The sequence below is a fragment of the Scyliorhinus canicula genome, chromosome 15 (genome assembly GCF_902713615.1).
Source record: "Scyliorhinus canicula chromosome 15, sScyCan1.1, whole genome shotgun sequence".
NCBI classification, from domain to species: Eukaryota; Metazoa; Chordata; class Chondrichthyes; order Carcharhiniformes; family Scyliorhinidae; genus Scyliorhinus; species Scyliorhinus canicula.
This window is the reverse complement of record NC_052160.1, coordinates 133,713,177-133,728,725: the sequence shown is the minus strand read 5'-3', so window position 1 is coordinate 133,728,725 and position 15,549 is coordinate 133,713,177. Positions and strand designations below refer to the sequence as shown.

Sequence of the window (15,549 nt, the reverse complement as noted above, 5' to 3'; positions counted from 1 at the left end):
AAATAATTAAAGGGGAAGGGGGAGTCCGTGGGGACTGCTTTTCATTCCAATCACTCTCCTAAGCCTTGTTTTATTGAAGAAAACAAGACAGAAACAAGATTTAATCGGGGTACTTTCTCGCAAATGTCAATTTTCTGAGCAGCCCACAGGCCATCCAGTTGGGGGGCGTTTTGTTGCCATGGTTACTCCAGAGAGACATGTTCCAATGTTTGTACCGAGGTTTCATGGATACCCTTGATTCTGAAAACAATTCCAACTTGGGTTACCAACCTTCCAAAATTGACCTCTAGTCACCGGGAATGGAAGAATTATCTCATGTGGCATAGCCACTGTGACAAGCAAGCCCAGAGTGAATCTGGATTAATTAAGGACAGCCAGCACAGATTTGTTCAAGACAAATCATGTTTAACTAGCTAGATTGTGTTTTTTGCCTCTCAGCAAAGTTGAAGCCCAGGACATAACAGGGGCAGTGGTAACATGGATACGAAGTTGGCTGGCTGACAGGAAACATAAGAGTTGTGCTGAATGGACTTGAGGAACAATCAGAAGTCTTACAACACCAGGTTAAAGTCCAACAGTTTTGTTTCGAATCACTAACTTTCGGAACGCAACTCCTTCATCAGGTGAATGAGCAGTGCTCCGAAAGCTAGTGATTCAAAACAAACCTGGTGGACTTTAACCTGGTGTTGTAAGACTTCTTGCTGTGCCCACCCCAGTCCAATGCCGGCATCTCCAATTCAGGACTTGAGGAAGGTATACAGTGGGGTTCCCCAGGGGGCAGTATGAGGACCACTGCCTTTCTTGATCTGTACCAGTGATGGGCAACCAGGCTGGCGAGTGGGCCTCACGAATGACCCTCCTTCATCTCACTGGGCCACAAGATTGAGATTGGACTTGTTCATTAACCAATACCTAATGAATAAGAGTAAATACATTCAATACACGCCGAATATTTTGTAACACGTTATAGAAAATGCTTAATCATTTGTATATTAATAGAGCTGCCATCAACGTCAAATGGTAACAACAAAAGAAACGTTTACATTTTGGACAGAGCGCACAGTCAGTGTTGTGAGCAATCGGCAACACCATAATTTCACTTGTCCTCGCTTTATCTGTGAATCACTTCAGTCACAACGTTAGGAACAAATCCCTGCGGACGGAAATCAGCGGAACGAAGCAACCCTGCGTGTGGGTAACGATTCAGAATGTGTCAGAACCCACATATCTGCATGTGGCCCCCAGGCCACAGGTCTATGTTGATGACCCAGTCAGCTCTGCAGTGACCCAACCAAAATCAAACCTGGGACCCTGGCACTGTGAAGCAACAGTGCTAACCACTGTGCTACCGTGCAAACAGAGAGTTCTAGTCGATTAAGAACAAGCTTTCATTGTCACACTGAATGCTGAAACTCACCTCGCTCTATGGAATTTTACCTCCCCCCACACCCAGCAAATCAAAATAAGTGCCATACAAATTGAACATGCACGCCTTTATAAAGACTATGCACTCTTATATTCCCTCGTGATTTTTTTTCTTCCTGTTCAAGTAATTGCCCAATTCTCTTTTGAAAGCTACTATTGAACCTAATTCCATCACCCTTTTCAGGCAGAGCTTTCCAAACAGATATTTATCATCTGTGTACAAAAAAGCTTTTAGTAAGTGTCTTCTCAACACCAGCACACAGCAAAGGTTTTCTACCGTGTTTTATAAATAAACGTCAGAAAGTCGGTCGATTTCTTTTGGTTTTCACTGGCCGCGGAAGGGGCCAGGGAGAAAGTACTCACAAACCTATAAAGAAACCTCCCAATGACAGGAAATGCCCTCTAATTGATTGTCCTTGGGGGGGTCGAAGAACAATTAGCTTGCCATTGACCTCAGATTCGGACTGTGCAGCCTTGCTTAGGCCGCATTTGGAGTATTGCGTGCAGTTCTGGTCACCGCATTCTCAGAAGCACATGGAAGTTTTGAAGAGGGTGCAAATAAGGTTCACCAGGATGTAGCCGGGTCTCGAGGGTGTTGACTATGATAGAGAAATACAGCACAGAACAGGCCCTTCGGCCCACGATGTTGTGCCGAACTTTTGTCCTCGGTTAATCATAGAATTTTGGACAATTTTGCATGGCCAATCCACCCAACCTGCACATCTTTGGACTGTGGGAGGAAACCGGAGCACCCGGAAGAAACCCACGCACACACGGGGAGGACGTGCAGACTCCACACAGACAGTGCCGCCCCCGGCAATTCACTGACCCGGCGGGAGGGTCAGAGAATCCCGCCCAGCATTTTCTATTTTTATTTCAGATTTCCGGCATCTGCGGTATTTTGGTGCATGGTTGATTTGCACCTTAAATTTATTCATCCAACTTTGTTCCAATTCCCCCACCAAACAAAAATCTATCTGTCACAGTTTCTTTATTTGTCATGAACCACCCCACCCAGCCTCAACAGCTTTTCAGGGGAGAGTGTTCCAGATTTCATAGAATCCCTACAGTGCAAAAGGAGGCCATTTGGCCCATTGCGTCTGCACCAACCCTCCAGAAGAGCTCCCTCATCAAGGCTCACTCCCCCTCCCAACGGCAGCACGGTAGCCTTGTGGATAGCGCAATTGCTTCACAGCTCCAGGGTCCCAGGTTCGATTCCGGCTTGGGTCACTGTCTGTGTCGAGTCTGCACGTCCTCCCCGTGTGTGCGTGGGTTTCCTCCGGGTGCTCCGGTTTCCTCCCACAGTCCAAAGATGTGCAGGTTAGGTGGATTGGCCATGATAAATTGCCCTTAGTGTCCAAAATTGCCCTTAGTGTTGGGTGGGGCTACTGGGTTATGGGGATAAGGTGGAGGTGTTGACCTTGGGTAGGGTGCTCTTTCTAAGAGCTGGTGCAGACTCGATAGGCCGAATGGCCTCCTTCTGCACTGTAAATTCTATGATAACCCCACCCAACCTTTGGACACTAAGGGGGAAAAAACAATACATCAGAGCAAATTAACCTAATTATTATCACACTAATGAGGCCTTGTGGCAGTGTGATAATACCTGTGGACCAGAAGCTCTGGGTTCAAGTCTGGTCAGGTTTATAATGTAGCCAAACAGATTGATTATCAGTCTGTGAAACCTGGTCGGCCATACTGCAGCAGGAAAGCAGCAATGTGCCAGCGTAATCATGGACCAGACCAATGAAAATCCATTTTCACCAACATCCTCTCAGGGCACGGTACCTGAAGGAGAAGAATTGTCATGGTAGGTCAACTGGCTGATCTCCCATGGAATTGCTCCTTGTCAATTGTGTTATGAAGACAGTTACATCGTGACATTCAACTTGGGTGCAGACAGAAGGTCACATCAATGGCCTGTTGTTATCTAAGAGTTCACAGTGTAGGTCCAGGCCATGTAGCTGAAGGGGTCTGGGCTGCCGTTCATTCTCCACATCGAGACTCCTCCTCATCGAACCCTATCGGCAGAATTTTCTCCTTTTGGGCTCATCCAATTACCTCTGAGTTTGTGGCAGAAGAACTACTTTAGAAAAATCAACACAAATTTTAAGAGGATGGCGTTGAGTTATGCGGAGAGATTGGAGAAACTGGGATTGTTGTCCTGAGAGCAAAGAAGGTTGAGGGGAGATTTAATAGAGCTATTCAAAATTCTGAGGGTTTTGTTATAGATCAGAGAGAGTGAGAAACCATTTCCATTGCAAATGGATCAATAATCGAAGGACATCAATTTAAAATAATTGGCAAAAGGGCTCAAGGGAAAATGCAGATAATGTTTGTGTTAATTTTCTTGAACACTCTACCTGATTGTGTGATGGAATCATATTTCATTCGAACTTTCAATGAAACAAGAGAAGATGTACTTGACGAGGACATGCTGATGGGAATAAACTGCGGGAGTAAATTGACATTAATGCCGTTCAAAGGGCATCTCGACAAATACATGGATAGGGTGGGTATAGAAGGACACGGCACTAGGAAGTGCTGAGGGTTTTGGCCAAGGGTGGTATCATGGCCGATACAAGCCTGAAAGAGCCTGTTCCTGTGCTGAATTGTTCTTTGTTCTTTGTTCATTTCAAAGAATTAACATAGAAGGTTGAATGGTCTCATTCGCTGCTGTACGTTTCTATGATGCTAAGACCAACAAAAATTCCCGTGGGCACCAAACAGTTAGCATTTCCATTTCCCTCGAATTCCACTCAATTATCTCCATGGTTCAATTTCTACCTCCTACCCAAAGACCACACACAGAAATTACCTTGACAGACCCACCATTTCAGCCTGTTCCTGCGCAGTTGAACTTATTCCTTCCTGGCTCAATGCTAATCTTTCCATCCCTTGTTCCAGGAATTTGTCACTCTTTTGACAACGGTTTTTTGTCACAGTCATCCCAAGTAGACCAACATGGGTCTCAGATTCTTCCCCTGCCTCCATTTGCAGTTTTGCCTTCAAATGCCTCAACCCTAAGCTCTGGAATTCCTTCCCAAACATTCTCACCCTTGTTTCCAAATCCCCCCATGGCCAGTCCCCATGTCCGCAGCTCCTCCAGCCCCACAACCTTCAAAAATCACTCCGTTGCTCCAATTCCGGCCTCTCGAGCAGGCCTGATTTTAATTATCCACCAGTGGAAGCCATGCTTTCCTTTCCAATAAGCTCTGGAATTCCCCACTCTAAGCCTCTCCGCCTCTCTCTCTTCCTTTAAGACATTCCTGAAAGCGTACCTTTTTGGCTAAAGCTTTGGTCACCTGTCCTAACATCTCCTGATGCAGCTCAGCGTCAAACTCTGTACGTCAACGCTGTTGTGAAGTGACTTGGGACGCAAGCTTAGGATGTGAGGGGAAAAATTTAGAGGAGATGTGCGAGGCAGGTTTTTTTTACACAGAGGGTGGTGAGTGCCTGGAACCCATGACTGGGAGAGATGGTGGAGGCAGGTAGGTTAGTGATGTTTAAGAGGCTCCTTGACAAATACATGAATAGGGTGGAAATAGAGGGATACAGACCCAGGAAGTGCGGACGGTTTTAGTTTAGACCGGCATCTGGATCGGCGCAGGCTTGGAAGGCCGAAGGGCCTGTTCCTGTGCTGTACTGTTCTTTCTTCTCAAAGGCGCTATATTAATGAAAGTTCTTGTTTCCCAGGTCCGCCTGGCCCTCCGGGAGGTGTGGTGGTAAGAGAGATCAATGACACCTCGGTGCTGCTAAGTTGGAGTCGAGGCTACGATAACCACAGCCCAATCAGCAAGTACATAATACAAGCCAGGACAGCCCTGTCTGATGAATGGAAGAATGTCAGGACAGGTATAGTTAGCGTTGTACTCTGTATGATTGCCTACTTTAAAGTTTCCAGTGTGCGTTAACCATAACTAAATTGCATAAACTAGGCTTATTTTGAAGGGGGCACGGTAGTACAATGGTTTATGTTCTCATGCTACAAGACTAGTCATCTTAAAAAGCCTGAACTAATGATCCAGGGACATGAGTTCAAATCCTGCCGTGCCAGTTAGGGAGTTTAAATTCCATTAACTGAATCAAATTCTGGAGTTACAAAAGCTGTGTTCAGTCACGGCGACTATGAAACTATTGGATTGAAATTTTTTTTTTAAATAATCTAGTTCCCCTCGGAGCCGGTTTAGCACAGTGGGCTAAATAGCTGGCTTTTAAAGCAGACCAAGGCAGGCCAGCCGCGCGGGTTCAATTCCCGTACCAGCCTCCCCGACCAGGCGCCGGAATGTGGCGACGAGGGGCTTTTCACAGTAACTTAATTTGAAGCCGACTTGTGAGAATAAGCGATTTTCATTTCATTTCATTTCACTCACATTGTTAAGGGAAGGAAATCTGCCAGCCTTACTGGGTCTGGCCCAATTGTGACTCCAGACCCACAGCAATGGGGTTGACACTTACCTGCCCTCTCAAATGAGCGTGCAAATCACTCAGTTATCTTCGGGAAGCTGGGGTAAAGAGTCGCCTTGACAGGGATCTCCATATCCTGCAAATGAATAATAAAAAATAAAAAAATCCCGCAACATAGAAGGTTAAGATGTGATTTGATGGAGGTTTTAGGGTCTGAAGTGAATCAGTCGGGTAGACCGGGAGAAACATTTTCTGCTGGTGGGATAAAGTCTATGACAAGAGAACGTTGGCTCAGATCTTCCGGTCCCCGGATCACCAGAGATTCCCAATTCAATTAATTCTGCGGGAATTGCCCGGGCGGTTGGACCTTCCGATGGGCAAGTCCCCTGCTCCCAATGATCCTCTGAAAAATCTCCAACTCTGAGTTAGAATCCACCTTGGACAGTTCTGACAAACTAACCTGGATAGTTACCCAAGGAATATTGGACAGAAAATCCCTGCTCACTCTAACTCCTGGGTAACTATATAACTGACACACACTGCACCCTCACCCGCACCCTCACCCGCACCCCCTGCCCCCATCCCCCCCACCCCCGACCCCAAGGCCAGCCACCACTATCTGGCCTGTCTATCCCCCACCACCCGAACATGACACTCCAATGTCCCCTTTGACTCCTGACACTTTCTTCACCTTTGTCTTATGCCCCCCAACCTGCCCTGGCTGACCCCCACCATCCGGCTTCCATCCCTGACCCCTGAACAGACCTGACTAGCCCCAACCTGACAAGCCCTCCTGACCCAACCTGACTATCCCTCCAGCCCACCTACTACCCTACCCACCCACCACCCTACCCATCTAGTATCCCATCCATTCACCATCCTACCCATCTTCCACCCTACCTATCCACCAGCCCATCCACTTGCCCCCCCTACCCACTTGCCACCCAATGCACTTACCCCATCCACCCCACCCACTCACAGACCTACACATTCACCCATTCATCCACTGACACACTGAAAATATGTCCAAATGTCCCAGTGTGTTCATGAACACATACCAGAATATGGCAGCTTGTGCCATCGCAGCTTGTCTTCCCCCGGCAGCCCAACACTACAACGAAGCAGTTTGATGGGTATTAAGGGATGTAGAGCCAACAAGGTTTGATGAGTTAGGGTACAGATCAACTGTGATCTCACTGAATGGATAGAACAGACTAGAGGGGCTGAATAACCTCCTGTTCCTGTGTTCCGATTTCATGCTTTTTTGTGTCAAGCGACAGCACAATGCCCTCGCTCAGATCATCTCTCCATGTACGTCGGCTTAAAACTCTGCATTTGTCTGGCTGGAGTTAGACATGCTCACAAAACTGGGGGACCTGAGATATCAGTCAAGGGTTCATTCACTGCGCGCCCAGGATAACGCTCCCAACAGGCCTCTCCAAACTGAAAATTGTCCTTTTATTTTCCCTCTTGGCCAAAATCAGAGTTAACTTTTTATTTCCCCAAACTGAATGCTCTAACTCTGGGAGCGATTCCCCGAGCCTCGCGCCAGGCCGGAGAATCGGAGCAACCGTGCCATGATGCCCTGACGCCGGCACGCGATTGTCCGAGGTGCGGAGAATCGGCGCCGTTTGCGCCGCCGCGTTTGGCGCGGCACCGGCTGCGGGCCATTGGAATCGGCAGGGCTCGATTCTCCGGCCCAGATGGGCCGAGCGGCCGCTCCGACACGGCAGAGTCCCGCCGCCGCCGTTCACCCCTGGTCGCTGCCGGCGGGAACTCTGTGGGAACGTTCGGGGGGGTGGCCTGTGGGGGGGAGGAGGGGGGCTCCCTCAACGGGGGGGGGGGGGGGGGGGGGGAGGCCTCCGATGGTGTCTGGCCTGCGATCGGGGCCCAACGATCGGCGGGCCGGCCTCTCTGTCGGCGGGCCTCCTTTCCTCCGCCGGCAATGTTATAGCCATGCGCCATTGTTGTGCGGGGCGGCCTGGGGGAGGACGGCCACTGCGCATGCGCTAGTTCGTGCCTGCCCAACCTGCGCATGCGCGGGACCCAAGGCGGCGCGTCTTTTACGCGGTACCCGGTCTCCGACGGCGTGCCAAGGCCCCGCCCCTGCAAATCGCGCCACGACCCTGCTAGCCCCACGGAGGCCCCAGAATGGGTGTCTGGGAACGGGAGCCGATGCCAGAGTAAAACACTCCGGTTTTTACTCCGGTGTCTGCACTTCGACCCACGTTGGGAGAATCCCACCCTCTTTTTTTAATTTTAATTGGGTGGGTGGCATTTTAGTGTTTGGTTCTTTTGCCATGTCGCCGATTGTGAATCCCACCCAGAGAACTCATGGGGCCCGCAGGGTTCACAGTCCTCACTTTCCCAAAGGCTGCTCCGCCCCTTCCCCTGGGCCAGTGCCGCTCCCTGCTGGCAGATAGTCGAGGGTGGGGACGGCGGGGCAGGGGGAGGGTGGGGGGGGGGGGGGGGGGGGTGACAGGGGAGCTGGGGAAGAGCATTGAAATCAATTATTTTTAATTGACTTTAGCGTGATCCCATATTGATCGAATGAAAGGCCAAATTAAAATTTGCCAGGAGCAGCTTGTTTGGAATGTAACCATTTCTTTTATCTGAAATAATTGGCAGTGCGGAGGAGCGGGGGAGGGGGGAGGACACTTTTTTTTCCCATGTCTCCTGAAGTTATTGAACTTTCTGATCCAAAAGTGTTCAAGGATTCCAGCAGCCTCGGGCGAATATGTGGGCAGGAGGCAACACAGCTCTGCCCACACAGGATGCCAACTTTCCAGGAAATCATTTATATTCACATTTTCCTTCAGTACTTTAGTCTATTTCTCAGCCATGGCTCAGGTGGTGGCCAATGACAAGGTTCTGGGTTCATGTCCCAGGGCACAAACAAAAAAAAAATGAAGGCTGACACACTAGTGCGGTACTGAGGGAGCACTGCACTGTCGGAGGCCTTTTGAATGAGACGGTAGCCTAAGGCCCCTTCTGTGTCCTTGAACAGATGTAAAAGTTCCCATTGCCCTATTTTGAAGAAAATCATGGGAGCTATCCCTGGTCTCCCGGCCATTGTTTATCCGTCATTCACATTGACAAAAAAGTAGTCGTTCACTCAAGTGAACGGAGCCTACGTCTAACATTTTCTCTTTGGAATTTTGTCTGACAAGTCCCACAGCACATAGAAGGCAATGCAGAGGCAGCCTGGGTGATCAACCTCACACCGTGGATGGATTACGAATTCCGAGTCATCGCAAAGAACATCTTGGGGACCGGTGACCCCAGCCTGCCCTCGCAAACGATACGCACCAGAGAAGCTGGTAAGTGAGCTCGTCGGGCACTACCGGCCTTCGATTGCGAACCCGAAATAATAAAATAGTGTCACTTACTGTCGGGCCCAAGTCCAATCATGGAGCACCCAGCAAATATTGACGCACTAGGCCACAACCAAAATACCGTGGGATGCTGATAATTAAACAGGCAATGGTGGAAATGCTCGTTCAGCATCTGCGGGGGGGGGGGGGGGGGGGGGGGGGGGGGGGAGGGAAAAGAGGCCGGGATTTCCCGGTCCCGCCCGTGAGGGAGAGAAAGTAAAATTTGACGGACCACCCATAGGCCCGTTGACTACGGGTGGGAATTCCGGGTCCCACGGCAGGCAGGGCTGGAGATTCCCAGTCGGAGTTAACGTTTCAAGTCAACGGCCTTTCATCAGAACTGAAAAGGGAATAATTACACACTCCCAGAGATCCCAGAAAGCAGTGGCTCATCCCTGGAGCTCCCAAGCACATTTTGCCACCACTGCTGAGAATTCCGATACGTTTTCCATCCCAACTCTAATTCGCATCAAATTTCCCAGCACAAGGTTGAACGGAGAGAAGCGGAGACGTGTTCTGCCAGGTGTTGGCGTCTTGCACTTAAGTCTGCTCTGACGGTTAAATATATTCCACTTTGTGTCTCCCAGCTCCTACAGTTGCGCCGTCAAACATCAGCGGTGGAGGTGGAGATCAGCACGAGGTCACGATGCTGTGGGCGGTAAGTATTAAGGAGTGTCCAAGGCTGGAGCCATACAAAACGCTATAGACCTCGGCGGGGCCAATGGCAAGGTGTCTCCCCCACCAGGAAACATACCCGCGGGGGGGGGGGGGGCTGCAGAAGATCCAGGCCTGAGACTTTGTTACACCTTTCCCCTTCCCAGCACGTTGAGGGCTGGGATACAAAACTAAAGAATAAAACATTTTTAAAAAGTGAAGAGATCTCAAGTTGGGACTGATGCTGGTTTAGCACACTGGGCTAAATCGCGGGCTTTTAAAACAGACCAAGGCAGGCCAGCAGCACGGTTCAATTCCCGTACCAGCCTCCCGAACAGGCGCCGGAATGTGGTGACTAGAGGCTTTTCACAGTAACTTCATTTGAAGCCTGCTTGTGACAATAAGCAATTTTCATTTCATTTCATTTGTCAAACTACCTTTCTCTCATAGAACAATGGCTTTGTGCGTCAGATTTCTTAATCTCGCCCTCCCCTCTATCCCTTTCTCTCTTACGTATTTATCCAGCATCGCCTTAAATGCGTCTTTCCTCCTCCCCTCAGCCATTCTCTGCGGTAGCGAGTTCCCACATTCCAACCTCCCTAAATCATGAGAGGCCTAGACTGCAGATAGAGAAAACAGTTCCCACTGGCAGAGCGCCAAGAACCAGAGGATTGTCAAAAAAAATCAATGGCGACCTGAGGGGGAAGCTTTTACACAGCGAGTGGCTATGGCATGCTTAGTGTGGTGAAGACAGATACAATCATAGCTTTCTAAAGAGAATTGGATGGCTACCTGATGAGAAAATATTTGCAGGCGTCTGGGGAAAGTGTGAGGGAGTGATACTAAATGAGTTGCTCTTGCAGAGAGGTGGCATAGCGTTGTCTGTAAAACCTCAGACACTTTGACCAGCTTATTCCTCAAACGTTTTAACCAGTTGCCCATTGCAAGGTGAACAAAGGACAAATAAAAGCTTATGATTTAACCAAATTTATTATTAAACACAGGACACCAGTCATCCCCCCCCCCCCCCCCCCCCCCCCCCCCGCCCTCAAATTATCCCAGGTGGTAATAATAATCCCAAGATTCTTAATAGAACCATGCTGGTGAACTCAGTCGAGTTGCGGGTCCAACTCTCTGGGTTTCAGGGCCTTTGCCCGCCAAGGTGGGTCGCACACGTTGCTTCCTTTAGTCCCTGGTCGGCTGTCCAATCTTTTCTGTTACCTCTGCATCGAGTCTTCGCTGAGGAGGAACCTGAGTGGTCGATCGTCACACTCCTCTTCGCGTCTTTCCAGACAATTCTCCGGTCCTCAGCCAATGAGGTCTCGGGGCGGGGGCCGCAACACAAAACGGAGTTGCCGGTTCCAACCTTGCAGGACACCCCCAGTGTTCCATCTCGAGGTGTATTGTTCGCACGTAACCTTACTCCGTATGTGGTAACTGGGTGCCAGAAGATCTAGCTTCAGCAGGGCAATCCACAACAATCGATCCATTTGAATGGGACCGATTATCTCCTGATGTCTTGTTGGCAGGGCAGGCCCACACCTACCTCGACTGTCTGTGTCTGTTCAGTGGATTTGAACTTGGCTGTTCAAATTCCCAGCAGACCAGCCTGAAGTTGACTGCGGTTTCATGTAAAATGCCCAATACTTAATTTAAAGCGTCCAATTTTATCGGGCCTAAAATTCAGGCCGCTGTCCACTTTACCACAATAGAGAGGATGAGCCGAGTGGGCTTCTTCTGTGCCGTAACCATTCTATGCTTCAATGAATCTGGTTAACTGGGTTTTTCATGAGTTCCGTATTGAATTTATTATTAACTATCTGATATTTATGAATCCTGGCTTTGATCTCCCCCACAAGTGGAAACATCTCCTCTATGTCCACCCTATCAAACTCTTAAGGCCTTGATTTAAAGGTCCTCTACAGACGTATTTGAACCTAAATCATCCGAGGAGGCAGGGCATGTTGAGAAAGTGATTAATTAAAGAGACAGACACACGTTCCTGAGTTTTATGAACAAAGGTATGGAATACAAAACCAAGAAAGTGCGTTTTTATTTAAAATTCCTTGATGGGGTGTGGACATTGCTGACAAGTCCAGTGTGTGTTGCTCATTCTGATTCGTCCTTGAGCTGATTGGCTTGCTGGGCCAGTCCAGAGGGCAGCTGAGAATCAACCTCGTTTCGGCGTCTGGATTCACATGTCAGTCAGACCGGTTGTGAACGGCAGATTCCCCCCCCCCCCCCAGGACATTGTGAACCAGATGGGTCTTTGCGACAATCGACGACGCTTTCACGGACACCGTTACTGAGACTCCCTTTCAATTCCAGCTGCCGTGATGGGTGATCCTCTGTGGCACCCGCATAATACACCGGTTCAGCCTCAAGTATTGTGTTCCAATTGTGTGTGCAGTAAAGTGGTTAGGATCCGCAGTGCCCAGGGAGTGTGGTGGAGATGATAGTCATGGCTTTCAAAAGGGAGTTGGATAACGAATTGAAACAATAATCATTGCAGGAAAGCAAGGACAGGGCAGGGCAGTGGGACTCGCTAGAATGTGCTTGCAGAGAGAGGGCACAGACTGGATGGGCTGAATGGCCTCCTCCTGTGCTGTAACCAATCCAAATTTCTATATGAATCCATTAGGTTGCCCTTCAGTGTTCCCTTTTCCAGAGGAAAGAGCCCCAGCCTGTTCAGTCTTCCCTGATGGTTGTAAAAATTTGGACCACATTACATTTTGGGTAGCACGGTAGCATAGTGGTTAGCACAATTGCTTCACAGCTCATGGGACCCAGGTTCGATTCCCGGCTCGGGTCACTGTCTGTGTGGAGTCTGCACGTTCTCCCCGTGTGTGCGTGGGTTTCCTCCGGGTGCTCCGGTTTCCTCCCACAGTCCAAAGATGTGCAGGTCAGGTGGATTGGCCACGCTAAATTGCCCTTTGTGTCCAAAACTACCCTTAGTGTTGGGTGGGGTTACTGGGTTATGGGGATAGGGTGGAGGTGTGGGCTTGGGTAGGGTGCTCTTTCAAAGAGCCGGTGCAGACTCGATGGGCCGAATGGCCTCCTTCTGCACTGTAAATTAGCATCAGTTACATTTAGCATCAGTGGAATATAGAAGAGGAAGGCTCCAGGCAGAGCCTCCGCTCCAGATCCCTATCAATGGAGTCCCTTGGCTGAAAAGTGTGTGCGAGTTCGGATATTGGCAGCAATCAGACTTAGCGTGATGCCCCTGTAGTTAAAGAGTCCGCTGATATTCACAGCTGAATCTCACTGATGAATTCTGGACATGTGCTTGAGGTGGGAGCAGAGTTACTGAGCGCGAGAGAGACTGAATCCCTGGAAGAGCCAAATCCTTCAGGAGAAGCCGATGTTGGGATGGGGATCTGAAAATCTTCACTCAATTTTAACTCTCTTATTTATGGTGGGTTTATTTCAAGGTTGTGCCACGCGAGTACCAGAACGGTGAGGGTTTTGGTTACATCATCACCTTCCGAAGGGAGGGGATGAAGGACTGGAGAAACGCAAAGGTTCTGGGCGCGGAATCCTCACGGTATGTTTACCGGAACGATACGATTGAAGCGTACAGTCGATTTGAAGTGAAGGTAAAGGCCTTTAACAACAAGGGTCAAGGACCGTACAGCCAGACTGCCATCGTCTACTCTGCGGAGGAAGGTAAAGCTGCTGATCTCCACCTTCTGAGGCTACCTGGGCTCATGTCCTGATTTTCATTCTATCATGTTAGCTTTCTTATCCAATATTTAATCGACCTTGGGCGAGATTTACCGTTCCCCGACGCTGATTTCGTAATCGTAGATCGGGCAGAGAATCCCTCTTGACGCTGAAATCGGGGGCGCCGCCTGTTTGACCCAGGATGCGAATGCTCCGCCCCCTCCAAAACGGCGTCATCGCATCATCGTTGGGACGGCCTCAGCGTGTCATCGCCAGGCTCCTCCCCCCCGATGCTCCGCCCCCGATGGGCACAGTTCCCGACCATGCGGGGGACGTGTGGTCTCAGCGTTCGGAAACCCGGTGTGACGGCCGCGGGCTGTGTCCAGCGCCGCCACAGCATGCGGGAGCCGTGCTGCTGACTTGGGGAGGGGGGGGGGTAGGGGGCTTCCGCGAGGGCTGGGGGGACTGGTGGTTGGTGGCCGGGGGGGGGGGGGGGGCACTATATGGCAGGTTGGGTCCGCATACAGCCGCCGCCATGTTTTATGGCGCGACCATGTGCAGCCATGGACCAGGCCATTCTCCGGCCGCTTATTTTGTGGAGGCCAGGATTTGTACGCGGCACAGCTGCCAGCCCCTCACCGGTCACAACACCGATCTGTCCCGGTAAAACACCACAGATCCTCCGCATTTAAGACAGAATCCAGCCCTTTGTGCACCTCCCCCACCATTGTTAGGTTTGGGTAATTTATTCATAGGTTCATACAGTGCAGAGGTAGGCCACTCAGCCCCTCATGCCTGTCCTAGGTCTTCAGAGCTATTAGAATACTCCCATGCCCCTGCTCTTGGGGGCTCAGGAACTTCAGTTGCGTGTCGAGGTTAGAGAGGCTGAACGTCTTCTCCTTAAACAAGCTTGTGAGGAAATTTGATAGAGGTGTTCAAAATCAAGAGTGGCTTTGACAGGGGAAAGAGGAAGAATCCGTTTCCGGTGGCAGACGGGTCATCGGGGCAGCACGGTAGCATTGTGGCTAGCACAATGGCTTCACAGCTCCAGGGTCCCAGGTTCGATTCTGGCCTGGGTCACTGTCTGTGCGGAGTCTGCACATCCTCCCCGTGTCTGCGTGGGTTTCCTCCGGGTGCTCCGGTTTCCTCCCACAGTCCAAAGATGTGCAGGTTAGGTGGATTGCCCATGATAAATTGCCCTTAGTGTCCAAAATTGCCCTTAGTGTTGGGTGGGGTTACTGGGTTATGGGGATAGGGTGGAGGTGTTGACCTTGGGTAGGGAGCTCTTTCCAAGAGCCGGTGCAGACTCGATGGGCCGAATGGCCTCCTTCTGCACTGTAAATTCTATGAATTCTATGAACTAGAGGACACCCATTTCAGGTGATGGGCTAAAGAACCAACAGAGGGAAATGGGGGAAAACCTTTTAATGCAGTGCGTCATGGGGGTCTGGAGTTCGCTGCCTGAGACTGAGGTGGAGGCTGATTCAGTCGAGGCTTTCAAAAGGGAGTGAGCCCAGGCGTAGGTGGGAAGTCAGTGGGGTGGGCGTGGGCACCCACCCTATTTGGCGTGCATCCCCACCAAAAACGTCCAACAGGGGCATGTAAAGTGAAGCCATTTGGCAGCACGGTAGCATAGTGGATAGCACAGTTGCTTCACAGCACCAGGGTCCCAGGTTCGATTCCCCGCTGGGTCACTGTCTGTGTGGAGTCTGCACGTCCTCCCCGTGTCTGCGTGGGTTTCCCCCGGGTGCTCCGGTTTCCTCCCACAGTCCAAAGATGTGCGGGTTGGGTGGATTGGCCACGCTAAATTGCCCTTAGTATCCAAAAATGTTAGGTGGGGTTACTGGGTTACGGGGATAAAGAGGGGGTAGGGTGGAGGTGTAGGGCTTAAGCAGGGTGCTCTTTCCAAGGGTCGGGCAGACTCGGTGGGCTGAATGGCCTCCTTCTGCACTGTAAATTCTATGATTTTCTAACCTGATTGTCGGTTAACCTGCGCATCTACCTTTCAACAAATTATCAACCAATG

The 15,549-nt window shown here is 50.2% G+C and overlaps 1 protein-coding gene across 2 annotated transcripts in view; it reads left to right on the top strand.

The window, feature by feature from the left end:
• The window catches only part of cntn2 (contactin 2), a 196,378-nt gene that overhangs the window by 162,405 nt on the left and 18,424 nt on the right, over positions 1 to 15,549 (top strand). For both annotated transcript variants that reach the window (XM_038820061.1, XM_038820060.1), the window contains exons 15-18: positions 5,122 to 5,280; positions 9,003 to 9,152; positions 9,794 to 9,864; positions 13,292 to 13,526. In XM_038820061.1, the coding sequence (XP_038675989.1) occupies positions 5,122 to 5,280; positions 9,003 to 9,152; positions 9,794 to 9,864; positions 13,292 to 13,526 (615 nt within the window). The remainder of the gene's footprint in view (positions 1 to 5,121; positions 5,281 to 9,002; positions 9,153 to 9,793; positions 9,865 to 13,291; positions 13,527 to 15,549) is intronic.